Genomic DNA, 27738 nt, shown 5'->3' with positions numbered 1-27738 from the left:
TGGAAAGAAATAATCTATCCTTTGTTTTTAGTGGAACAGGCAAAGTAGCAAATGTTTTTATGTTGTTATTAATGAAGAATTAATGCAAAGCAGTAAGAAAATAAGTTTTTGTATTACCTTGTGAAGGGAGGGTCAGTCGCCCGAGTTGCACTGACGTCACAGAGAGCCGCGCTGGGATAGGTTGAAACAGCGGGCGTGGGACTGACGCGAAATTGTAAAGGAGGGGTCAGTAGTAAGGAGCAGAACTGACAACATTGAGAAGGCCGCAATGGTATTGGTCAGATCAGGAGCGGGAGTCGCAATCTGATTGGGTGATTGGAGGAAAGCTGTTTTAAGATTAGTTGACAGAAATTTGTATGGTTGATTCTCATTTGCCTTTTTTTATGTGAGTCGCCCTGACAGAGGGTTTGCGGATTATTGTTTTATGCATTGAGTGTCTAGAATGTATGGAGAAAAAGAAAAATGTCATTAATAAAGAGAATTAAGAATTTCTTTAAGATAAGCCTGTATTGACTAGAGAAGGAATTCCTATTTCACCGCCAAAGACGCCTGCTTCATTTATGATGATGGAGAGAGGATATCAAACGGTGATGGTGTTTTGGCTTTTCCAGAACACGGTACGTTTAATGGGAGAATTCTTCAGAATTTGAGAATGCAGATGAATGATTTAGATCCGAGACCTAGGATGATGCAGTATGAGGCATTAGAAGAATGGGAGACTGAATCATATGAATGAGAGAAAAACAGGAGTGGAAGATACATGGGTAATTTTCCTAGGTATTTGCATGAGACACATGAGGGTCAGATGAAGCAATGGAAAAGAGCAATGGTATTGGAAGGTGTATATCCAGTGTTAATGGCTGAGGAACAGTCAGGGGGCAAGTGTAAGGAGAAAACAAAACACATGAAAGTGACAGGTTATGATTAATCAGATGATGAATTTAAGGAGGACATTTTAACTAAAAACCCTCCACCGTATCAGGAAGGACCCAGTAGAGTCACCCAGAGTGCACCAGTCCTGGGAACACCCTTGATTCCACAGATTTTACATGATCCATCAGTTAATAGGGTACTTCATGATAAAGAAAAGGAAGAGTTGAATAAAAACAGAGAGAAATTAATACAGAAAACAATCCAACTAAGTTTAAACCCTGAAGCATTGACAATACCCTTAACTATAGGTCCCGTTGTTCCATTGTATAGAGACAAGGTAAATTGTCCAAAACCACAAGCTGTAACAACTCCTTTAAATAATCCTAGAAAAGAAATTGTAATACCTGATGACCAAGCCAGTGAGTGCGATTCAGTAATTTCATTAATGGATCTGCCAATAAGGGAATCGGTAAATGAAACCCCGAAAAGAGTTACACCCAGTAGTTCAAAAGAAGGAAGGTCAGTGGTATCCTCAGGAGCCAGATGTTTAACAGCGGTAACTCCAGAAGATCTGGCGAGATGGGCACAGGGAATCGAAAAATAAAGCTCAACCCCAAAGATTTTAGATATATACAAACTAAAAGTAGAATTGGAAGAGATGATAGCTGGAAATGTAGGAATAGAAAGATTAAACACTTACAATGAAGAAGAGTTGTTGTTTATATGTAGGAGTATAACCAGGAATGCAAGATTGTTTCATAAGAAATTGACAGAGCTTGCTTCTAAGATGGGAATAGACATAGGAAGATCAAAAGTGCTACAGAAACCATATCGAGTGGAATTTACTGACAAAGATTTAGAAAATATGAATGTGTCTGGTAAGAAGTTACAAGTCAAGGAGTTGATAAATATCTTGCAAAAATGGGGAGACATTGACAAGTGGAGGACAAGTTAGACATGGAAGAAGTAGGAAGCACAGGCAAAAGAAGCGTCTACTGCGTATATGTTAATAGAGTCAGGGAAAGTAGAGAGATTGTGCCCTATGAGAGTGGTACCTGGCGGTGGATATGTTCATGTTCCATGGAGTCGAGAAGATATTTTGTCATTTACAAATGACTTCCCTAAATTGAGAGAAAAACCAGTTGAATGGTACAAACAGGTTGAAAGGTTTGTGAAAGTTTGGAAGGTTTTGTTGAAAGTCATGGATGGTCTGTTTGATATAGTGGTACCTGCTGATTTATGGACAGAATGTAAGATCACAGTTGATTCGCCAAGTGACGAGTATCCAAGAGACTTGAAAAGAGGAGCACCCTCAAATGATGTGATCAAGAAAAATCACCAATTAATTACTTTCTTGAAAGAGAAAATTCCTCCTAAAGAAACAGGGTAAAAATAGATAGAACAACCCAAGAGCCGAATGAATCTGTTCATGCGTATTATGAATGACTGTTGAAGGTGTTTAAACAGTATAATGGTTTTGAGAACATTGGAGATAAGGATATGGGTCATTTTGAGTATCGATTTGTGTACGGTCTGAAACCAGAAATCAGTCAGATGATTCAACAACACATATTGTGTTGGCAGGGAAAGCCCATTGACGACATTTTAAAATACGTGAAATATTGTGGGGATGATATTGTGGCAAGGCATAAAAAGCTAAAGAAAAGAAAATGATGTGGGCACAAGTGAAATTGGCAGAACAACAGGAACTGAAATTAAATAGTCAGACTGATGGCCAGATAAAAGAAAAGAATCAGAATGATAATGCAGCGAATGGTGGAAAATCAAGGGGACAAATTAAAAGAGAGGATGCAAAGAAAAAGTTTCCTTGTCATGGGTGCAGAAAGCTTGGACATTGGAAAAACGAGTGTAAGAATATTTTGAACAATAATGGCCCGGACCAAAATTTAAATCCACAGATGCAGAATGAGGTGCTTATGAATCAGCCGCAGCAGGTAGTTAATCAGCAGTGTCAGGTGCCGCCTGCCCCTATGCCAAATTTGTGAACCAGCCAAAGTACAGTGCGGACGCCGGATTTCAAGGAGGACGTGGTAAGAAAAATTCAGTAATTTCACAATACCTTTTACAAAATAACAATGAAAGTGAATATGAGCAATGAAGGTGCCTGAGGGGGGAGGAAGAGGAGTGCGTACTTGGCGCATCCTTGCCGGTAGATCAGTCAGGTCCATTTATTGATGGGAAAGTGGAAGACAATGATATCACTTTTCTGTTGGATATTGGTGCTACCCGTTCTACTGTGAGAACAGCAGACATCCCAAACCTACCCCTCTAGGGAGAAGCGATCCAAGTAGTCGGAGTCTCGAATCAACAGATTAGAACCCCAATTACAGAACCTATAGAGGTGCATATTGGGAATTTTAAAGATATGCATAGATTTGTAGTTTGCGATTCGAGTCCAGTACATTTATTAGGAAGAGATCTGCTGTGCAAAATGAATTGCACAATTTATTGCACTCCGAATGGTGTTGCTTTTCAAACCCCTGATGAAGATATTGTATACAAGATAATGCTTGCGAAACAAGGCACAGAGGTAGATGAGATGTATTCTTTAATGACTAAAGATGACTTACCAGAAGAACTGAAAAACACTGTGAATCCATAAGTATGGGATTTCACTGGAAAAGAAATAGGGTTAATGGCAAATGTAGGCCCAGTGAAGGTGACTGTGAAAGAAGGTGCAGTTTATCCCAAAACCCGACAATACAAAATGAGTCCAGAAGTGAAAGCAGGAGTAGCTTCAGAGATTGACCGAATGATTAAACAGGGCATTCTAAAAGAGATAATAAGCAGTTCCTGTAATTCACCTATAATAGGACTTAAAAAGCCTAGCGAAAGTACAGGATAGTACAGGATTTAAGAAAGATTAATAACATTGTAGTGCCTTGTTGTCATGTAGTACCAAATCCAGCAGTAATTCTTTATCAAATACCCTGGAATGCAGGATTGTTTACAGTAATTGATTTGTGCCAAGCCTTTTTCTCCATTCCTTTATATCCAGACAGCCAGTATCTTTTCTTTTAAACTTGAAGATCGTATCTTGGCATGGAACCGAGTACCCCAGGGGTATACAGAGTCCCTCAATTTTTAATCAAATATTGAAGAAGTGTCTAGAGAAGTTAGTTATGCCCAGAAAATCAGTTTTAGTGCAGTATATCGATGACTTACTTGTGGCATCGAAATCCCGAGAAGACTGCGTGACTGATTCAATTTCATTGCTGAATCATTTGGCTGATGGAGGACACAAAGTATCACAAGAGAAATTACAATTTTGCCGAACAGGAGTTAAATACTTGGGGCACCAGATAGAAAGGGGAGTGAGGAACGTGACCCCTGAGAGAATTAAAATAATCAAGCAAATGCAGTTACCACAGACAGAGAGAGAGATCAGAATGTTTCTTTGATTGGTAGGGTACTGTTGGCAGTGGATTGTAGGTTTTTCTTTACTAGCAAAGCCATTGATTCAAATGACACGAAAGAGAGTGAAATATCTAATAGTTTGGGATGATGAAAGTGTGGAAGCATTTGTAAAACTGAGGAATTGTCTATGTGAGGCCCCTGCTCTGGGTATGCCTGATTATACGAAAGAATTTGTACTGTTCTGTTGTGAAAGAGAGGGTTGTGCACTTTCGGTCCTAACCCAGAGACATGGATTAAGTCGACGTCCAGTCGCATACTTTTCTGCTACTTTGGATCCTGTGGCTTCAGCATTATCTGGCTGCTTAAAAGCAGTAGCTGCTACCTGTATGAGCCTAGAACAAAGTGAGTCCATTGTGATGGGACATCCAGTAAAAGTTTATGTTCCACATTCAGTGAAAATTCTTTTAACCAGAACTCGAACACAGCATCTTACCCTTAGTCGGATGACTAAGTATGAAAGAATAATTCTGGGAGCAGAAAATGTCACAGTAATTAGGTGTACAATGGTGAACCCTGCTACCTTGTTGCCAGATTCACGTTGTGAAAATGGGAAATTCGTGAAAGAACTGTAGGAAAGCAATACAATTACCAAAAGAAATAGCGGTGGTCAAGTGTGCTGCTCACCAGTCAGAAAAAGACTATGTAGCTGCTGGTAATCGATACGCTGACCAGATTGCTCAATACTGTGCAAGAAATAATACGGCAATAAACAAGAAAATTGAAACAAGTGGAATCAGCTGCCAACTTATGATATTCTCAGCTTTCGAAACATGGGATGAGGTGAGACAGTTGCAGGATGAGGTAGAAGTAAGTGAAAAGGAAAAGTGGATAAAATCAGGCTGTGAAAGGAGAGCAGAAGATGACGTGTGGGTGTACTCTGATGGCCGACCAGTAATGCCAGACTGTTTGCTCTCTCAAATGGCAAGAATGTATCATGGAGACACTCAAGTAGGCAGGGACGCTCTGATCAGACTATTTAGACAAGAGTGTTATAACCCAAGGTTTGGGGTAGTCGCAGAGAGTCTTTGCCAGAGATGTTTAGTTTGTCAACTAATAAATCCAGGCAGGAAGACAGTGGTCAGTTGGGGAAAAATCGGAAAGGCAGAAGGACCATTCATAAGATTATAGCTTGATTTTATAGAATTACTACCATGCAGGGGAATTAAATACATCCTTGTCATAGTGTGTTTGTGTTCACGATGGGTGGAGGCATACCCTGCTAAGAGAAATGACAGTATGACAGTTGCAAAATTGTTGTTAAGAGAGTTAATTCCACGCTTTGGTTTTCCAGTAACTTTGGCATCAGATAGAGGACCTCTTTTAATAATGAAATAATTTGATTAATCTGTGAAGCAGTCAAAATTGAACAGAAACTGCACTGTGTATACCGCCCAGAGGCTTCTGTAGTGGTAGAGCAATTGAATGGCACAATCAAGTCAAGACTGGCAAAGGTGTGTGCATCCACATCACTGAGTTGGCCAGACGCATGATGGGACTCAGAAGTATTCCTGATCAAAAAACATGATTGAGTCCTCATGAGATTCTAATGTGAAGGGCAATGAGACAAGCATTTATACCAGGACATAAACTGCTGAATATATCTGATGATCTGGTGTTGGACTATTGCAAAGGATTGGCTGACCTAGTGTGTTCTGTCTCTCACCAGGTTGGAGAAGATGCAGTGCCAGGCAGCCAGATCAGGCACATGATTTGAATCCTGGAGACTGGGTGGTAGTGCCAGAAAGTCGTGCCTAGCACCCAGGTGGGATGATCCACGGCAAGTCATACTAGTCACTACTACAGCAGTGAAGAATGCTGGTTTGCCCAATTGGATCCATGCCAGTCACACAAAAAGGGTTCCAGCCCCTGCTGAAGAAAGACTGCAACTGACTGAAACAGTTGAGACCGCTGAAGGTTGTGCAGTTGAAGAATCCAGAGTGACAGATTCTGAAGAGACTGACAAAGAACAACCGAGCACAAGTCAGCAGAACTAGATTAGAAAGACAAGAAACTAGAGAGGACCAGATAAGTGTAGAAGAACGCGCTCAGGAAAAGGTGAATAAAGCTACTGGAGACCCTGAGCATGACCAGACAGGGAAAGAAGAACATACTCAGGCAAGCAGATCGATCAAAAGATCTGAGCAGGGACAGACAGGTATAGAAGAACACGTTCAGGCAGCAGAAGAACCAATTGTGGTAAGACCTGAACAGGACCAGTTAGGAGAAGAAGAACGAGTTCGGGGGGAAAAAGAATAATTTGAAATAAGACCCGAACAGGAACAGATAGAGGAATAAGAACAAGTTTAGGCAGATTAAGTCACAATAAGAAGACCCGAACGAGGACAGATAGAGAGTGACTCTGAAGGAGAGGAAAATCAGATTGTGCCACAACATAACGAAAATTTCTCGAGAGAGTCAAAGAAGGCGAAAGTGCAGTGCAAGTTAAAAGGGTCAGAAAAGGTGATAACTGACCATGTGGAGTCAAATGGTTAAAATATAATTCAGAAAAACAAGTAAAAACCCAGAACAAGTGAATGAGATTACTAGTCAGAATGAGCATCCGATTGTGAAAAACAATCGAAGAAGCCAAAGGCTAGGAATCTTGAACAATAAGTTCAAGGGTCCTGAGTGGACCTACGTAATACTTGAAGAATTTGAAAATTTAGATCTGAATGAAGAGACAAATGAAGAAGTAAATGCAGAACAGATTGATGAAGGAAAAGTGAGGCCTCCTTGAAGTAACAAAGGATTGTATTCATAAAGAAAGAAAAGAAGAGGAATCTTCTTAGACTAAAATGGCTGAAGACAGGGTTGCTGAAAGACCAAAACGAAATTGTGCAAAGACATGCTTTAAGAATTGTATATGTAGTATTTAATTAATAATCATAGTATGGTTACTTCTAACAGTAGTAGTTCCTTATCTCATGATAACAGACAAGAAGAATGACACAGACACTAATGAAAATATAGCTACCATGAAAGAAGATAGAGTAGAATTAGAAGCATCAGATGAGATAGATTTACACACGGTAACAGATAATGACACATCTTTAAATGTATTCACCAACTTATTAATTCTATATGTAGACCCAATGGAGATTAGCGATTGTTATGTTTGTATGAAATTACCAGCTTCAGCAGCAGAAGGAGTCACATACCATCACTTACCTTTAACGTATGGTATTTCATGTAGCATATTGATAAGTCTATTCTATACAACAGGAAAACTTCAATATTATTATTCAAACTTAGATGTAGTATTTTCAGAAATTCTTATTCGAAAGAATATGAATCCAGTATTTAGTAGTCCAGATGCACAGTTTTTGGGTGAATTTTTCTTAACCATGAAGTCAATAGATATAGTCAAGGCACATAAGGATAACCTAACATGCTCATTACATGAAGAAGAGAAAGTGTTTTTGAATTTAGTTGAAGAAAGGACACAGGATTTCCAAAGAAAAGCTGCTGAACAGAAAACCCATATACCACCATGGGCTGAGAAAGAGGGGATTTATACAGCTGGCACGACTCATGCTGCTATGTCCCTAGACTTTGTAAAGACAGGGAAACATGCCTCCATAGATTAAAGTCAGACTATAACAATGTATTTATTGGTTCCAGTGAGTGTGAACATAACTTCCTAATTCTGGGAGGTTGGGGACTAAAAGGGGGAGCGGATCCAGGATTTCCTGGGGTTTACTACGTGCGTGGGAATAATGCTTACTGTAAGCTGCCTGCACGGTGGTATGGGAGTTGCTACTTCGGAATAGTATTTCCTGAGATATATCATGTAAAGAGAATCACTGGAAGCAATTAAAACACTAATGAACTAACATGGAGAAAGAGAGCTAGTTTTTCGGAAATATTAGGTGACATATTTAGTGCATTGATACCTTCAGTGGGAGTCATTCTAAATTCACGTAGAATCTGTCAATTGTCAACAGTAGTTGATCATCTTTCGACTGATCCAGCTGGAGGTTTCCTGATGATGAATACAGAAATGGTTGCAATTAGGTCTATGGTTTTACAAAATCGACTTGCGCTTGATATATTATTGGCAAAGGAAGGCGGAGTCTGTAAAATGTTGAAAGTGCAACATTGTTGCACTTACATATAAAAGCAAAGTAATTAGAGGCTATATTGAGAATATACCAAACTACAAGAAGAATTGAAACCACTGGAGGTTGACAGTGTATGGGAAAGACTAACAAAGAGTATTTCTTCAATAGGGACTTGGTTTACTAACCTTGGGAAAGGTATTATAGGTCAAATAATCTTTCCATTAGTTGGTATAACAATAATACTTTTAACAATAATGATATGGTGTAAATGCTGCAAAAACAAAAGGAAAGGAAGGAAATATGAAATAAATGGAAAGGGAAAGAAAAGGAAACATGAAGAGATTCAGCTAGAAGAAATGAAAGGAAAGATATACAAAAGAATGAACGATTTGAAAAATAAAGATGAGGACAAGAATGAAAAGAGTGGCAAAGAAATTGAGATGTGCTAAAGTTGGCATCTGGTTGGGATGGGTGAATTATGATGGCTTTAAAATGCCATCAAAGAGGGTATTTATGGAGCAAGGACTCGTAGAAAAGAGACTTGCCTGGAAGCAATCCTCTCATTTAACTTTTAACAGTGTATTAATTACGTAATGTATTAAACTAATAGCACCACATTGAATATAAAAGACAGAGAAGCTTGCGTTTGTGTTTACTAAAATAAGTAACTCGAGCGAAAATCTAAAATGGCTGCTAATGGATAATCTTTACTGTGCATGTGTCAACTGCATCTACGCAGTATGACGAGCTGTCGCTTGGAGGGAAATTCTTGCGCATGAGCAGACGCTATTAAAATGGCTGCTTGAAAGCTCACATGCTTGACATCTGCTTTGCTGAAACTAAACCTAGCTATTTTGCTAATGCTAACGCTGGGAAAATAATATTGATTAAAGGGGGTTAGAGTAGAGATAGGTGGTATAAAGTGAAACCATTTATTCTTGAAATTAACATTTGTTTTTCTGACTCTCTTATTTTTGTGTAATTTGGGCCTCTCGTATGAATCCAGAGTCTGTTAGTGACGTGTTCTCCGCGCATGCCTGGTGAGATGCAGCCGGAAGAGTGCGATATTCTTGAATGCGATCCAAGGACACAAAAGTTACATACCCTGGGAACAAGCACAGAAGACCTCTGGATCAATAGAAATACATGATAAAATAAACACTTGTTTCTAATATCATGTGAATACGGGTGGGAATAAAGTTTTTGAAGTAAAATTAAGGGGTGGGATCTTTTCAACAATAGCCTAATACACTAAAATGATAAATAAGTATGGTGTGATGATCTCCCCCCCTTGCCTGTCCAATCAGAGTTAGTATTTTTACAATACCGAAATATTAATGGGAGGTACATGAATATAGAAAGGCATAATTGATGTAGTTATTATTAAGTCATTTCACCATCAACTAGTTCAACTAATGGTCCATCAACCAGAGGAAATAACTTTTTGATCAATGAAAGATTAGTTAGGAATGAAAGGAAACTAATCTTGAAGTAAGAAACAACATAAACTTTGACTCCAGCGGTTTTACTAGCCTGTGTGTGTATGTGTGTTTATGGGCCCAGGTGAGTATATGGTATTGGAGTATCTGTTGCTGGTGCGCCGCTGGATCACTACCTACTAACACGACAGCACAAGGCATCAGCATTCAGGTAATTTATCAGAGAAAAAAGCACTAGCAGCCCGACTCCAGTACAGTAAGCATTTTAATATGCCGGCAGGTACAAGAGGTATTTTAACCCATATCTGTACATACTTTAAACAGTGCATATAGGTAGAAAACAGTATAAAATGTGTTTTCAAGCTGCCCTAATGATACCTGACAGATAAAGTAAACAAAGACAGAAAGTGCATTTCAAAAATTTATACCGACAATTTCCTATAAATTTCCCTTAAAAAAATCAAGTCAAGGCCTTTGCAAACTATTAAAACCTGGAATGGTGGCCGGTATTTTTTTCTGCAAAAGGTGGCAATCCTAAATGAGTATTGAGGCCACAGCAGGAGAACAACAGTTGAGTGTGTAATGTATGCCAGCACTCTCTGCAGCACTGAGCCCCTGACATATGACAGTACGATCATCTTAGAAAGGGGCAGTAGGATAGTGAACTTCCTTTTCAGGTATTTTGTAGTAGTTTCAATATCTTTTTAGAACTTCTCATTATTTGAAATTGTGTAATTTCGGCTATTTATTTCTGTCAATGCACTTCATTGCTTGATTTGACTTGCAAAAGTGTCATTCTAAGTGGTAGACATGTTGTCACATGTTGCAGTTGAATGTCACTCATAAGTACAGTGAAACCATGAAAATGTGACACATAAGAGGTCAGAAAACTTGTCAACTATGAGTAAGTGCCTGAGACTGAGTGACGATATAATCTCCTATTTGCACTTGCTATGCTATAAAATTTGCTTTTTAGGCTACGGCGTGGTCATGAAAAATCTGATTAAAGAGATCATCTTCTGAGCAGTTGTAGTGCCTGCCCTCTATTACTGAGAACTGCAGTCACAAAGTCTGTCTCCAGTTAGTGCTTTGCAGCAGTTTTACGATCTTCTCAGAGTTTCTTGTTGCTCAAATGGGTGTTATTTCTTATATTTATATGTTTCCCACATCTTCATTGCTTGATTTTGCTCGCGAGAAAGTGTCACTTATAGTCTTTAAAATGTCACTCATAATTACATTGGAATTATGAAAATGTCACACATGGCAATTTGAAACCTTGGCAGCTATGAAAATGACTCTTTGCAATAGTGAACACAAAAGCTAAAAGGAAAGCAGAGATTGACATGCACAAGAAAAATGACATCAATCACAATAAAAAGATCCAATGGTAAAGTGGGTTGAACCATTGCCCCACGTTTTGATGGAAGGAAGCAAAATGTTAAACAAACCAAAGGATGAAGAGGGATGACAGAAGAATACCTCTGTTTGTATGTATTCGTACATACACATATGTACATTTTTATTGTACATTTTTTGGAATAAATGAGGCTGGTGAGACATTGAAAGCAGTTTTTAGACCACACCTAAAAAAATAATAAAGAAGCTGGTTTCGATTGAGTTATCCTACCATTAGGTCATTACTGCTGTTGGAATGTGTTCAATGTAATTTGCATACACACTTTCAGTTTTTTCATTTATTTTTCATTTTTGTAACAATCTTTTTGCTGTAATGCCATTTGTAAACCTCTTTGTTGAAGAAGCTATTCAGGAGTTATTAATATGTAACATTTGCATTTATATAACTTTAAACTTTTATGCCCTAGCAAAATTTGCATTAGCAGTACACTGTTTTGCAGCGGTGTCACCTATTTCTTATTTCCGCTCATTCTTTCATTACTTATAAGTGCTTTTGGCATTATACCTTACTGTTTTCTGTCATACTGCTGCATAAAAATATCTCTTTTCAATTATTTAAAAAATTCTTCTTTTGGGCAGGAAGACAGAAAAACATGATTTAAAGCCAGAGGAACCTTGACGCACATTATTCGTTTTAATGAAACTGATTTTTTTAATGTAACTATTTGTAGAAAGCGATTAAGAAGACAATCCTATCCAGAAGAATCATAAAAATGTGAAGCTGTATTATGCAAAAGCAATGACTTTGCTCTGCAAACTGCACAATAAAACCAATCGACTGTGTGCACATATAGAAAACAGATGTACATTAATGGCAGAATCACTTGAAGAAATTATTTGTGAAAAGCCAGGCAAATACGGAATGTCATGGTTCAATATAAGTAGCGGAGGAAAAATAAATAGTTGATATGTGGAGCAGCACAATTTTGGCTTCACCCTTTTGTGTTTAATTAGGCCACATATGTGTTTACGTATGGCCGTAGGTACCCGTGTGATGTACTCTTATTCATGTAATGTAGTGCATTTAAACAGTTACAGAAAGTGCATCTACTGTGTAATCTCAACATTTCTATGAACATGTAAGTTAACATCTTTCCTTACAGTAGCAACGAGTTTCAGGTCTCACAAATATCTACATGTGTGTGGTTTGACTATTATTGTCAGTTTTTATATATCTGCTTATTCATTTAACCCCTTCAGTGCCCATGACGAGATGGTCTCGTCATGGGCCGCGGTTGCGCTGTGCCCATGACGAGACCATCTCGTCATGAACCCCGCCCGCTAATGAAACGCCCGGCACAGGGCGTGGAAAGGGCGGGGCACTGAAGAGGTTAAATCATACACTGTGTGTATTTTATAAATGGGAAATGTATACATTTGAATAGTGCTTACATCTATGTCGTAACTGTACATGTATCTGTAACCAAGTATTTAGATGAGTACTGAAATGCTTGCCCTACTAAAGTTGACCAAAGGCCCTAAACCTTTGGATTTTGCAATGTTTAATTTTAACGTGAATGCTTGCTTTGGATACAATGTTTTTCTCTCCTCTGCTGCGGCAGTTAAATGAGCTCATGGTCAAAGAAATACACATTGTGAAAGAGATAGTTTCATTTGGCATAGATAAAAAGGAGGACTACTGTCCTAGAGGAATAGGGAGACATGAGGAATTCAAGGACGGTTTACTGTATGGACCACAGGAAAGAAATGTTGGGTGTAGCTGCCAACTTTCTGTTTGAAAATAAAAATTAATGAGACGTGACACATGATTCTCGAAGATACTGTTTCAGGTATAATTGGACATTGCACTTTGGGTTACACTGTAATTAGTAAACTGTAGTTGATCCTAACTCAATTTATTCCTCAGGCACCTAGTACCTTCCATCGCAGGGGGCCAGGAAGAAGGAGTCCACATTCAATGCGTTCTCAAGTGTGAATTGGGCTGGGTTAAGTAGGCATTTGAATGGATCACAAACAGAATAGGAGTCCAAAAGAAGAGAAAGAACACAATTTTAAAGTAAAGGAAAAATGAGGTGAAGTATTAAATAGTAATGGTGTGTACAGGAAATGCATATCATTCATTTAGAACTATATTTTTGAGAGAACTGCATTATGCTGTTCATTTTTTATTCAAGAATGCATCCTATGCGGAAACAATAACTGCTAACACCAAGTGCAGCAAACAACTGAGGCTCGCATTCCGTTCATTCGCATTGTTCCTGAGCTCCTGTGACAGGATTTTTACCTGACTTGAGATTGCATGACAGGGTGTAATGTATTAGTCTGAGGAATTTTGTATAACAATTAACACAACATTTGAGAAATTACACATGTCTGTCTAGTTGGCAAAGTTGGCAAAACAAAAAATGTCACCCAGGCCTACTAAACAGTAAAAACAAAAATGTCAATAAGAAATAAACAAAATGTAAAAAAATACAAAGCAGGACATTAGGAAAAAAAGCATAATAAATAGGTGATATGTTATTCCTGTAGCATCTTCTAACGTAATGTAGACTTTTTAAGAAAAAGAAAGATATAAAAAGTTTTACTCACTGGGAAATAGCATATTACTTAAAAGAGCATTTTTTAAGTTATCTATCACAGATACATGTGCAACTACTCTTACGATTGTAATCCAAGGACAGAGTATTTATACAAGAGTCTGTAGCAATTTAGAAAGGAGGTAAGTTCTTTAGTTCATGTTGTGCCCTTACTTACAGCAACATCAGGCAGATCCTCTTAGGGATCTATCCTCTCTTTAACTGTCCCTATCTTCTAGCTTTCACTGCAGACCACACACAAATATTTTACTATATCATTCACTCTCTACTTTCCACTCTCAGTATCCCAGACAGCAGTTGCATGTTGTACAGTGCATGGGAATACACAGGATACTATATCTTCCTACCTCACAAAGAACTATACAAAGAATAGCCATTCCCTTGCGTATTATGTACAGGGAAAATTGTTCACAGTTACCCAATTTCCAACATGTCTGGCTTACCCATTCACCCAACAAAAACCTGTTAAACACTCCAAAACCCATGCATACACTCAAAGACAATACATAGCAGTCACAGGACCTCTACAAAGGGTCAAGACAAAAGGGTCCTAACACCGCATGTCAAATAGGTTGTAACTGGCATTGCATAACCATCCACAATGTGCAAGTATTGCAACCTCCTTGGATATGAGGTCTTACCACCACATGTATGCTCATTCACAATGATGCTTCACAACATTTATGCATACAGGACTTTTAGTCACAGATGTTGGGTCATGTTACCAGCTAGAGAGCACATAACCGGAATACTTTCTTCCTTCTTAGTAAGAATACCAATTAGGATAGATTAGTCATCATATGCAAGTAGTTTATTATCACATGCCAAACAATAGCCATTTTATGGTATAGGATAGACATTTTATGTCTGCCCCTAACTATTGATGACAGTGACACCATAAGAGATGCCCTGGTGTTAGGAGGACCCGGTAAGACATTGAAACCCATCATAAAAGCCTCCCTAATGGTGTAAGAGAGAGCATGAAACTCAATCTCTTTCGCCTCTAAAGGTCTACCTCTGAATCAGTGCTGCCACCAAAGACACCTTAACAGATGTGGTGAAGTGCTGAAGGGCAAACGCCAAAGAGGTACGCCTTCTGAGAGTTCCCTTTACTTTCCCAAACATTTTTAAAACTCACTGCTTGAATTGTGTGGTAGGAATGAAGTTCACAATGATTGTTTCTTTTATAACCCTGGGTCATGGAGCAGTTGCCTATGCCCAGCCCCCACCCCCTTACCTGTGACTGGTCCTCTGGCCGGTCAAGAATCTTTCCCACCTGGCTCATTTTTGCCATAAGGCTCCCACCTCGCTCTATCTTTAGCTCCATTTCTCCTCTCTTGCTTTCAAAACTCTTTTTCCTTCTGCTCCTTCTTTCTTGTGTCTCCCATTTGACTACTCTCATCTCACTCCTCTGTTCACTCTTGCCTCTCACCCACTTTTTGCTCCTGTTTTCTTTGCCTCTCCACGTCTCTGTTGACCCTTTTGAATATGTTCACTCTTTGCCTCTCACCTGGTTTCTGATCCTGTTTTGTCTGACATGTATGTGCCTCTTTTGACTCTTTGCATCTCACCCACTTTTTGCTCCTGTTGCTACTACCCATTCAGAGCTGCTTCTGACTCTTTTGACTCTTTTCACCCTTGCCTCTCATCCCTTTTTCACCCCTCTGATATATCTCTTTCACCAGTAATCTTAGCTTTGGCACCGTTCTCCCGTTCAGGCCTTCCTTAGTTGCTTTTGTTCCTTTTTCCCTTGTACAGGCCTTGTCTGTTGCCGTCTTTGCAGCCTCCTTCCTCCTTCTGCACATTTTCCCACCTCTCCACCCAGCTCCTTTCCTGCTCCTTCTGCAACATTGTTTTCCCACCTCTTTTTGCTGCGCATAGCAACCCCGCTCACTGCCCTCCCATGCACTCCTCCCCCTCCCAGGACCTTACTAATGGCAGCTGAAGGTGCACTAAAGGCAAGGCCATCTGCGCCCGTCTGTGCCTATCCCATGCCCAGCACCAGGAGCCCTTTCCAATTGCACCCCAGCGTTACTCCACAGTGATTCTTAGGTTGCTTGACCTACTGGGCAGATCTTTCTGCTGCTGCCGTGCCATGCCTCACACCAAGGTTGGAGACTTCACCCGCACCCACTGTCAATTCTCATGCAGTCACACACCCACACACCCCACACAAGCACCAGCAAACCCATCAACACACCCACCCAACATCACATGCCATAGCAAACTCACACATCACCACCCACTTGCATGCATGCGACTCAACACACGAACAGTCAGCAAACATGTGACTGAAATCTGGGACCTGTTAAGCAGTGACACACCACGTCTCGTCTTCATCACGGAGATCTGGTACAATCCCACATCAGCTTCCAACATCACCACAGAAATCCCAGCATGCTAGAGGATTGCCCTACAGGATCACCTTCTCGAGCAAGGAGGAGAACTCCCAATCATCTACAAGGGATCCATCAAATGCTCAACATCTACGAAGACCACCCCATTCATGGAAAATCTACACTTTAAACTGCAAATACCCAAAAACTACACCTTGAATGAAACCATCACCTACCGTCCTTCTGGAACACGATCCACGTTCACCAACCTCATCACCGACTTTGTTTCCATGGTCACCATCAACTTCAGAGCCTACATACTCAAAGGTGACCTCAACTTCCACTTGGAAGACAGACCTGATCCCTGCTCCACACCTCTCCTTGAAAGCCTGGGCAACATTGGACTCACCCTGCTCAATTTAGAACCAACACACTTTGGACCCCATTTTTACCATAAACAATATCATCAAATACTACTCCACTTCTCCACTCACATGGACTGACCACTTCCTCATCCACTTCCAAATCAACACACCACAAGTCAACACTCCCACCAGCATCAGCATACCAAGTCACATCACGGGTCAACCAAGCCCCATGGACAACCTTGACAAGGACATGACCAACTCCAATGACTGAATTGAGAACAGAGCCTACTCTCTTGCATCCATCAAAACCATCGAGCAAAGAAGATGCAACAGGCAGGCCAACTGTCAGGCTGAGGACCTCCGAGACACCAAATGGCATTGTAAACTGCTAGAAAGGAAATGGACAGCCAGCCACGAGACCAACGATAGAACTACCTACAAGTCTGCACTCAGATGCTACCAACAGCTTCTAAGAGACACCAAGAAAAAGAGTGCTAGCCGAATGCATTGAAGGAAGCTCCAATCATCTACAAGGGATCCATCAAATGCTCAACATCTACGAAGACCACCCCATTCATGGAAAATCTACACTTTAAACTGCAAATACCCAAAAACCACACTTTGAATGAAACCATCACCTACCGTCCTTCTGGAACACGATCCACGTTCACCAACCTCATCACCGACTTTGTTTCCATGGTCACCATCAACTTCAGAGCCTACATACTCATCGGTGACCTCAACTTCCACTTGGAAGACAGACCTGATCCCTGCTCCACACATCTCCTTGAAAGCCTGGGCAACATTGGACTCACCCTGCTCAATTTAGAACCAACACACTTTGGACCCCATTTTTACCATAAACAATATCATCAAATACTACTCCACTTCTCCACTCACATGGACTGACCACTTCCTCATCCACTTCCAAATCAACACATCACAAGTCAACACTCCCACCAGCATCAGCATACCAAGTCACATCACGGGTCAACCAAGCCCCATGGACAACCTTGACAAGGACATGACCAACTCCAATGACTGAATTGAGAACAGAGCCTACTCTCTTGCATCCATCAAAACCATCGAGCAAAGAAGATGCAACAGGCAGGCCAACTGTCAGGCTGAGGACCTCCGAGACACCAAATGGCACTGTAAACTGCTAGAAAGGAAATGGACAGCCAGCCACGAGACCAACGATAGAACTACCTACAAGTCTGCACTCAGATGCTACCAACAGCTTCTAAGAGACACCAAGAAAAAGAGTGCTAGCCGAATGCATTGAAGGAAGCTCCAAGAGCTGCAAGGAGATCTCTTTGATTGTTAAGGACTTCAGCTCACCTTCACCCTCCACCAACATCACCCATCCCAACAACTCTGCGATGACCTATCAAGCTTCTTCCACCGCAAATTGCAAACATCTACAGGAATTTTGCACACCAACCTGACCCTAGCAAACTCATCATCAACCACGGCAACCACCTGATCAACTAGACAAACCTCACCAGAAACGACACAGCAACAATCATGACTACCATCCACTCAGGGGCTCCAACAGACTCATGCCCCCACCACATCTACAACATGGGAACATCACCAACCAGCATCGGCCTAAACCACATCTTCAACACCTCGATCACGTCTTCCACATTCTTGGAATACTGGAAACATGAATAAGTCAACACCCTCCTCAAGAAACTTTCAGTCGACCCAAACCAACTGAGCAACCAATCTCCTTGCAGCCAAAGACCAAGGAGAAACAGCAGCCCTCATCCTACTTGACCTCTCTGTGGATTTCAACACTGTCTCCCACAGCACTCTCATCAGAAGACTCCATGTGATTGGCATCCAAGGATCCGTACTCTACTAGATCTGCTCCTTTCTCACAGGATGAAGCTCCTTTCACATCAGAGCCCAAGAACCTGATCTGCGGAGTCCCCCAGGAATTGTCCCTCAGCCTCACCTTTTTCAACGTCTTCATGACACCGCTCGCCAATATCATACAATCCCAAGGCATCACTATCTTCTCCTATGTGGACAACACCCAGCTCATCCTCTTCCTGACGGACCAGAATCAGCTTCACTAATAGCAAGACCATGATGGCAGAGGGGATGTGATCCAACTGCCTGAAGCTCAACTCTGACAAGGTGGACATTCTGGTCTAAGACCTCTCCATGGGTGGCCGTCAGAGCTATGACCAACACCACAACCCCCAGTCACGCAAAAAATCTGGATGGAGATCATCCTAGATGACAAGCTCAACATGATGGCCCAAGTCAATGCAGTGAGTGTCTCCTCCTTACACATTCTATGCTTGCTATGAAAGAAATTTAAGAGGCTGCCACAGAACACCAGACGGACTGTCAAGTAACAACTCATCGCTAGCAGACTGGACTATGGCAATGCACTCTAAATTGGAATCTCCACACAACTCCTACACAGTCTCTAGCCCATCCAGAGCAGAGCTGCAAGACTCATACTCCATGCCGCACCCACATCGCACCTCACCTCAAAAATCTTCACTGGCCCGCCATTCAAGAGCGCAGCCAATTCAAACTTCTCAAGCGCACATACAAAGCCTTACACAACAGTGGACCAACATGCTTCAACAGCCGAATACATTTCCACCAGCCTTTTAGACACATATGCTCTGCCTCACTGTCACTCGCACAGAACCCACACATCTGCAAAAGCAGTCAAAGGTCACACTTTCTCTTACATTGCACCCAAAAAATGGAATGACATCCCTCATCTCCTCATCCTCCTTACTCCTTGAGTTCTGAAAGAGGCTGGCTCTTCGAATAACAGTGCAGGGACTACACACCCACATGCCTACTCTAGTGCCTAGATACTGTCATGGGTGATAAGTACTCAATACAAATCAATATAACATAATATAACATAACAGCCACTAATAAACATACCAGAAGCCAGGGGCTTGACAATAAGGAGAAACTATAGGTGCAAGATACGCCTGGTCGCTTTTTATATGAATGTATCTACAACTATGTGCTGAGAAGAGAAATACTGTAATTTGAAAGAGTAACATTAAAGTCATTATTGCTACACTGGTAACTTTAATATCTTCCAACATCAATGTCCTGAAATAGTTTTGAATGAGGAGAAAGTCATCTTCACTCACTCTGTTGAGTTGTGTTTCTCCCACTACCATAAAACCCATACAAATATTAATTTTATCAATGTAGCCCATTTTCTATTGGCTTACCCTTCTCTGGCATGACTGTCTGACGTCTTCTAGCTCCTCGTCCTTGTCTTCCAGTTCTTTTTGCTGAATTTGCTTCATTCGTTCTATTTCCATTTCAAACCGTAGACGCATCTATGAATGAAGAAACAAAAGATATACATAAGTTAATGTAACTGTGTTGCATTATCAAACATCATTTGAGGAGATTAATTTGCCACTGATATACCCCAGGATTTTTAATACCTTTAGGCATCCAATGTTTTGACATTAGCTGAGGGTTTGACTATGTGCAGCATTTATCACATCTTCAAATAGTTTAGTTTAATACGATAAGCAATTCACTCTTTGTTTAATTTGCATAGCAAATTAGTGTTGGTGGTCAAAGTCTTTCAAAGGATGGTACTGCCCACTTCCACTACTGGGGCACAGTACTTAATTGGGAAAAATAAATGTGTCCTTGCCTACTGCCACTGCTTAAACATGTCACCAACAGTATAATCCATTGCCTTTAGTGCTAGGCTGCTAGAGCTCCATCTAGAAGTGATCAAGCTGAGAGGAATCAGTAATTAAAAGTCTCTTTAAGACCCTGGCAATTGGTCCACTGCTCCTCTAGGGGCTCAAAGGCCATGATCTCTGCCACTCTGGCAAAGGACAGTCTGCTCTGTTTAGAGACCCCTACTTGTCTGGCAGGGGTCTCTGTACTGTTAACAGAGGTGCTGCCCAAAGCCTTCCTGCTTAGGACTGAAGGTTTGCAAGTGGGCACCATGGTTAAAACATCAGATCACACTTTTATGCTTAGAGAAAACAAACTTCCAAAGAGGAAGTATGTTTTCTTTAAACAAAAAGCAAATGACTAGGCTGCACAGGGACTTTTTACATTTCACTTCCCAAGTCTCCCATGCATTTCATTCAGTTGCCTTATTCTCAATAAGGTGGATCGAACGTCACTCTGATCTAGTAGCTTCAGGGGAGATGGGCCTCGGGGAAAGATGTTAATATTGGGGGAGCCAGCAGAAACTCTGCCATTGTAAATAAGAAGCTTCACCCACCTCATAATAATATGGATCAACCAAAAGTAAGGGGGTGGGCAGGAGCACCTCTGAATATTAGTGGTAATCCTGCAAACTCTAAGTCCCTAAGTTTTGTTTTTTACTTAGCATTCTGGCACTTGTATTTCTTGCATTTCTAATGGGGAAAAAAAAATTTCAGCAGGCAAGGGAGAAAATAGGATGAGATACTTCATTTTGAAACTAAGCAAATTAGATCAGAGCTGTTAAATGTCTGCTAGGCAGCTTTCTGATTGGATGCAGCAGCAATCTTTACTAAAGCAGGCTGTGCAGTGTTCAGAACCCAGATAGGCAAGAAATGTGGGCAATTCATGGGGGGCATTTAAAAGCAGGGCCAGACTAGCCATTATGCCACTCAGGCATTTTTTTTGGTAGGCTGCAAGCTAGTGAGATGGTGTCAGAGCAAGAATGTTTACCATGACTCACCAAAGCCACCACAGACCACTCATATTCTAATTGTGATCACCTGAAGTGCTGGACAGGGTTGAACATTTTTACTACGGCTTATTTTGATTTCCAGTTCTGCCCTGTTTGAAAGGAAACAATTGTGTCCAAATCCTTTCCAGTGAAAGCTGCTGGGGCATTTCCTTTCTTCTTCCCTAAGAATCCACAGTTCAAGTTCTAACACCTGAAACAGGTGCTTTGCAGGAGTTACAAGTTATGTCCCTTGTAGAAAGAAGTAACCTAGAGCAAGATGAGCGGAGAACCCAGGCTAATCTTAACAGGGAAAACATTCAGTCACAACACATTACATTTTTTTCTGTGGCGGCTGCTCCCTTCAGACAGTGGTGCAGCACATAAATTACTTTCAAACTATTAAAGCTAAAAATAAAAGTACCTTTCCACAAGCTACAGCACATGTTCAGCTCTTGCCTCACGTTGCTTGCTGGATAAAGGCATTGAGCCAATCCAAGCACTGCTCTCTTGCTGCTTACAATGCTAAACAGCATGGGGATAGTGCTAGGATGGGCTGGAGCAGGCAACCAGAGCACGGGGCTGTGCTTCTTGCTGCCTTCCAGATGTTGAAGCAGAAGCCTAAACTGCACATGCCAGGCTGGCCACAGTGAAAAACACTAGCCAGTCTGACGTGTACAGTTAATTTTCCACAGCCTGAACTGCTGCTGTCATGCCAGTAGAGAGAGCTCCACCATGGCCTGATCCCTAAGAAGGTGAGAGTGGAAAGTGTGAGAAGAGAAGTGTACTGTGTGTGAGTGTGTGAAGTGGGTCACCATGGGTAAGTAAGAGGGGTCAATGCCCCCAAGATCCTATGCACGAATCGCCCGCTTTCTTTACTTTCTCGAAGTCTGAAAGGACTGGGTTTTCAATGTCTTAGCTTAACTGAACTACCCACAAAACTAAATCTTCCTGAGTAAATTCAGAAAATATTCTGTGATAGGTAGTTCACCACCAGGCGCTTTATTACAAGAAAGCACCTTCTAAAACCGGTTCTCAATATATCGCCAAATTCCATTAAATGTGCTTCCTTGTAAACCGGTGATGTTGCTGCAGAGGCTACTCGTTGTCGCACACAGCCTGACTTGACAGCGCAGCTGTGGAGCACAAAATTTGGATCCGCAATGAAATAAAACGAAGAACAATATTTACAACCAGAGCCAAGCGCTGTCAGGAAAAAGATCTGCAGATGTCACCAATTGCAGACAGATCAGTCTTGCATGCTGCATTACAGCCTGAGCTGGAGTCTGCAGCCTCACCAAAGCTCTGCACAGTAGCATGACTAAAGACCTGAGAGGCAAGACCCAGATCAATGATAAGTGACTTTTAGGAAACAGCACCGGCATGAACTCTTTGAAGGAAATGGGTATGGAGGGATTCTACCTCACGCCCACCTCACAGGGCTAAAAGGGTCACACAAAGAAGAAAAAAATGGTTGTTGATTCATGATAATGCACCAATCACCGCTGACTGTCTGAAGCACTGGCCTTCTATCAGGTGCACTGTATGCCATAAGAGTCAACTGGTGGACTGTGAGAAAGGTCGAGTCCCAGACAGTCCGACAGTCCCAAATAGTTCATACAGTGGCTTGGACCCTGGCTTGAGCACTATCAATTAGTTTGGACTCAGGTCAGGGCTTAGGTGCAGTGGCGGCTCCTCCACTAAGACGGAGAAGCATTGCCCCACAAGAAAAATAAAATGAAAATAACACCATGGTATTATCATTTTATCTTTCAGTTCTGGCTCTAAAGATGTGGGGTGGGCCTGCCCACAGAGCAAGGGGAGGAGTGGTGAGCACTTTCTAAGTGTGCATGATTTTTTGGCGGATCATCTTGGGCCGGTCAAACAGACCTGCGCACTTAGCATGTTCTCCACCCTGCTGTTTTGCACAGCAGGGTAGAGAACATGCACAGGCTCCTGCTGCCTGTCTGAGCACCGAACCGGGCCACTCACACCAATCACGATGCTGTTGTCATGCTGGTGACAGCAGCGCCATGATTGGCTATGGGGAGTCTGCTTCCTGCGTTGACCAAAGCGGATGGAGTAGAAATAGTAGCCGGCAGATAAGTGAAATTTTCTTAATCCCCCACCTCTCCCACCCACCCCACTACTACTGCCCCGTAGCAACCGCCTGGGCCTCCGCTGGCCAAAGATAACGTAGGCTGGATGGATGTCTGCAGTCATTCTTGGTAAGAAGGCAGCGCTAGAGCATGAAGGCTCGGTAGCATACAGGTCAACACTGGGAAGGCAGAAAGAGGGAGAGTTCAAAAATGATCATGTCGATTTACTTTCCGCAGTGACTCTCACTGAAATGGATGCCATTTGAGGCAGGAGAAATTAAAGTAGTTTTGCCTTTAAAAATCGTGACTCTCCCACCTGAATCGGGTCTGTCAGCGTCAATTGGATTGTGGGAACGCAGCAAACTTGCAGCGAGGCATTGTAGTGATGCTGCATATGAGCGTCAGTCCTGATGAGTGATCAGTGGAACTGAAGTGAGACACAGAGACGTCACATGCAATGCAGACACAACATGGATGATGGTACCTGTACAGGGACAGAACCAGAGAGGATAGGCAAAATCTCATCTGAGACGTATGATCACAGGACGATGGCAAGAGAACAGGTCATCTAAAATGATTTCAGGTGGCAAGCACCAGCACAAAACAAGGACTGCACTGGTTGCAGTACAGTTGACAAGGTTTACATGGATGAATTATTGTGCACGTGGCCTATCAATCAATCAATCAATCAAATTCTTTATTTCGGCCAATTAGGCCATAAAAGATACAAAAACAATGTCATTAAAATACATCCACATTAATATAAGAACATGATAAAATACATAAAACCATCATAATGTAAAAAGAATTTCTGATTGCAAGAAGCGTTAAGGTTCATAGCCAAAGAGATCAGTCTTTAAAATATTTTGACCTTAACTGCCACATGGCCATTAAAAATTTAGCAACTGCAAATACTATGCGGGGTGCCGTGCTCGTTTTCAATATTCTAAGCGAATGGAGATAGCTCCTTAAGCCCAAATTTCTGCATAAAGGAGCTAACCAGAATTTTCTGGGTCGATTGTATGCAGGACAAAAAAACATAATATGGGATTCTTCCTCAACATGAATGCAACATCCTGGGCAGATTTTATCCGTCCTTTTTGCCCAGTTGTGAGTAAATATTTTGATGGGAAGAGTCCCTAGCCTCCATTGGATGAACAATTTTCTAGCTAGTATGGGGAAAATGATGTCCATAAACCCTTCAAATTGGTACGAATCCTTAAAATCCAAAAATCTAACAGTCAAAATACCTTTATTGGGGGCGGAAACAAGGGAGGCAAAACTTTTCTCCCTATAAATACCCACAAGGTGTTTGCGTGGCACCCTGAAGCAGCCTTGTTCGGGGGAATCCCATAGTTCAGGAAGACCTAGTCGGTAAAGTTCTTTCTTTATAAAAACCAGCCACGGGATTTTATCACAGAGATTATAGTTCATGACATGGGCGAGCTCTTGCCTGTAATGTTCGAGCTCGGCAGTGGACCAAAGCTTATGCCAGAATCTCAGTGGCATTAATTCCAGATCTTCTCTTATGGAGGGTAGACCCAAGTCTAATCTTAGGGGGAGAAGGGGTGTGCCACAAGGAAGGGACAAAAGGCGCCTTATAAAATTGTTCTCTACTTTTACGATCCCTAAACCCGCTTTATACCCCCAAAGTTCTCCACCGTAGGATGAAGCGGCTTTTGCTTGCGTTTTATACACCTCAACTGCCGGACTAATAGGTTTGTATGTACAGGAATTTGCCACTTTCAGAATTCCCCCTGACAGTTGGGAAAGCTTGAGCCGGCTTCTAGTCACCTGAGGTTCCCAAGATAAATTCTCATGGAGAGTTACCCCCAGATACTGAAAGGTATTCACCCTCTCCAATCTTTCTGTGCTCAGAGAAGGATTAGGTCTGGTCTTAGATGATGGATTAAATATCATGAACTTGGTCTTTCCTGTATTAATTTCTAGACCATGTTGCTTGCAGAAAAGGCCAAATCCATCTAGGATCCGTTGGATCCCCATCGGAGATTTCGACAGCAGGAGGGTGTCATCCGCAAACATAATGGCGGGTACCCTCCTGCTGCCCAAACAGGGGGCATCATTGTCGACAACAGTGTCAAGATGTGCTATGACACTGTTAACATAAAGACAGAACAGGGTTGGTGCAAGGACACAGCCCTGCCTGACCCCTCTGAGGACCGGGAATTTTGATGACAGTGCTCCCAACCTCCCATGCCTGACCTGTGCATAGTTATTCTCATGGAGCCTGATAATGGCATTTAATATGTGGGTCGGAACGCCTAACTCCTTTAAAGTCTGCCATAATTTTTCCCTGGGAACTAGGTCGAATGCTGACCTCAGGTCCACGAACACCATGTACGACTCCCTGCATAATAAGGTCACTAGTTGGCTTCCCCTCTCAATGGTTACAGTTTTCCAGTAAAGGAGAACGAGGCGGAAGATCTGGTCCATGGTGGACGTTTTTTTCCTGAAGCCAGCCTGGAGAGGACTAAGAATTTTATTGTCCTCCATACACTCCGAGAGGTGGTTCAAGAGGAGGCGAGAATATAATTTTTGAGGGACATCTATGAGACTTATTGGCCTGTAGTTGGCTGGGAGAAGAGGAGAGCCCTTTTTAAAAATAGGAACTATCTCCGCCCCCAGCCAAGTACAGGGAATCTCCATCCCACCCAGAATGGAATTAAAAAGTATGAGGAAATAAGGACCCCAAATGTCTGGATGAAGACGAAAAAGGTCGCCAGGCAACCTATCAAGACCCGGTGCCTTGCCCTTCGCCAAACCCCAGATTGCGTTAACCACCTCGACAAGAGTGAATTCCAGTTCAGATGTAGGGTCATGGACAATTGTAGAAGCCACATACCCCTCATCATCGCATCGAAACGGTTCTTGATAAAGCTGTCCAAAATGGGCCTCCCATATGGATGCTGCAATGTTTGGCTCCACTGCAGCTTTGGGTTCTGCCGTGCCGGCATTTACCAAAGACCAAAATTTTCTCATATCCCTCGTTTCAAGTGCAAATGTGAGATCCTGCCATCTGTTCCAATCCCATTCTGACCGTGCCACTGCCATAACTCTCCTGTAGTTTCGTCTAAGCTCAGAAATTTTGGTTTTATCCAAACCTATTTTGACTGTATTTATTAATTCCGTCTTAATCTTTCTGCAGGATGAGTTATACCATGTTGGGGTACGTGTTTTATTTTTCCTCTGCGGTAACACTGGGTAGAAAACCTCACCCAGTGCCCCCACTAGGTCATCATGGATTAAGGCCAGCTTCTCGTTAAAATGCAGATCTTTAGGCTGCATAATTAGCAAATCCAGTTCTTGTAGCTTTGGGAGTGCTATCCTGTAGATATTACTTATAGACTCCTCTGAGTTCTGCAGTTTCCCCCACTTAACCCTACGTCTGTTTGAGCTAAGTACCAGGTTCCCAGGATCATGACCAAGCTCATCAGAAAGAGATCGCACAGCAGCCACAGGATGCACCATCTCCATTACAAGTGCATTGTGGTCACTGTCCGATCTAACAGTGACTTTAAAGTCCAAGACCTTTGGCCATAGACTAATATCTACAAAAATATAGTCCAACCTGGATTCATGGTTCTTCCTATTAAACGTGCATGCAGAAGGGGTATCAGAGATAGTGCGTCCGTTACATGCCCTTAGAGAGAAATTTTATGTTAGGGACATGATTTGCACAGCCAAAGGGGACCAGGATTTAACGTACGGGGATTGGCAGGGGGGGACACCCCAGAGATCATCTTCTGCCATAAGTGCACCTTCCTTTAAGCCTTCCAAGGGCTCAAAGTGACAATTAAAATCACCGCCCAGCACTATCTTATAATTATTAGGAAGGGATTCCAGAAGGCGCGCAAGATCATCTAGTAGTGGGGATTCCATAGTAATACTAATAGGGCGGGAGTACACATTAAGGACTGCTAATTTGGAACCATTGGGCCACTTGAATAGAACATACTGTATGTCTGGTGAGAGAGTCGGTAGGCTCTCCGCATTACACCCAATGTGACTAGCTACCCAGATCGCCAGTCCTCCAGATGGCCTCCCCCTGCCAGACCAAATTGCAGTTACTTCAAAGACTGCATAACCCGCTCTGGACAGAGGTTCCCTAGCCCAAGTCTCCTGAAAGAGACAAATGTCACTATTACTTATTAAAGAGTCCCAGTCACTCGTATCTATTTTGTTGGTGATGCCAGCGACATTCCAAGAAAGAACCTTTAAGACGTTATCAGGCACTTCTAATCCATATCCGCCATTTTCCTCCATTATAACATCTATAGTTGAGGATGGAGGTGCATGCGATGATGTTTCAAGGGTCGATGAAGAAATAGTAGAAACATTGTGAGTGTGTGATGCAATTGGACTTTGGTTGTTATTGTTAGGACCCTGTATACTCTTGGGTGAATGGATTGCTAGACCCTGGGAGTTAGTAGATGGCAAAG

At 41.9% G+C, this 27738-nt stretch overlaps 1 protein-coding gene across 5 annotated transcripts in view; it reads right to left on the bottom strand.

Annotated features, from left to right (window-relative positions):
* The window catches only part of MYO18B (myosin XVIIIB), a 1573426-nt gene that overhangs the window by 514618 nt on the left and 1031070 nt on the right, over positions 1-27738 (bottom strand). For all 5 annotated transcript variants that reach the window (XM_085634174.1, XM_085634172.1, XM_085634173.1 and 2 more), the window contains one exon: positions 19720-19830. In XM_085634174.1, coding sequence (XP_085490300.1) covers positions 19720-19830 — 111 coding nt within the window. The remainder of the gene's footprint in view (positions 1-19719; positions 19831-27738) is intronic.

Source organism: Triturus cristatus, chromosome 11 (genome assembly GCF_964204655.1).
Source record: "Triturus cristatus chromosome 11, aTriCri1.1, whole genome shotgun sequence".
Classification (NCBI taxonomy): Eukaryota; Metazoa; Chordata; class Amphibia; order Caudata; family Salamandridae; genus Triturus; species Triturus cristatus.
The sequence above is the reverse complement of the archived record's forward strand: the minus strand, read 5'-3'. Positions and strand labels throughout refer to the sequence as shown.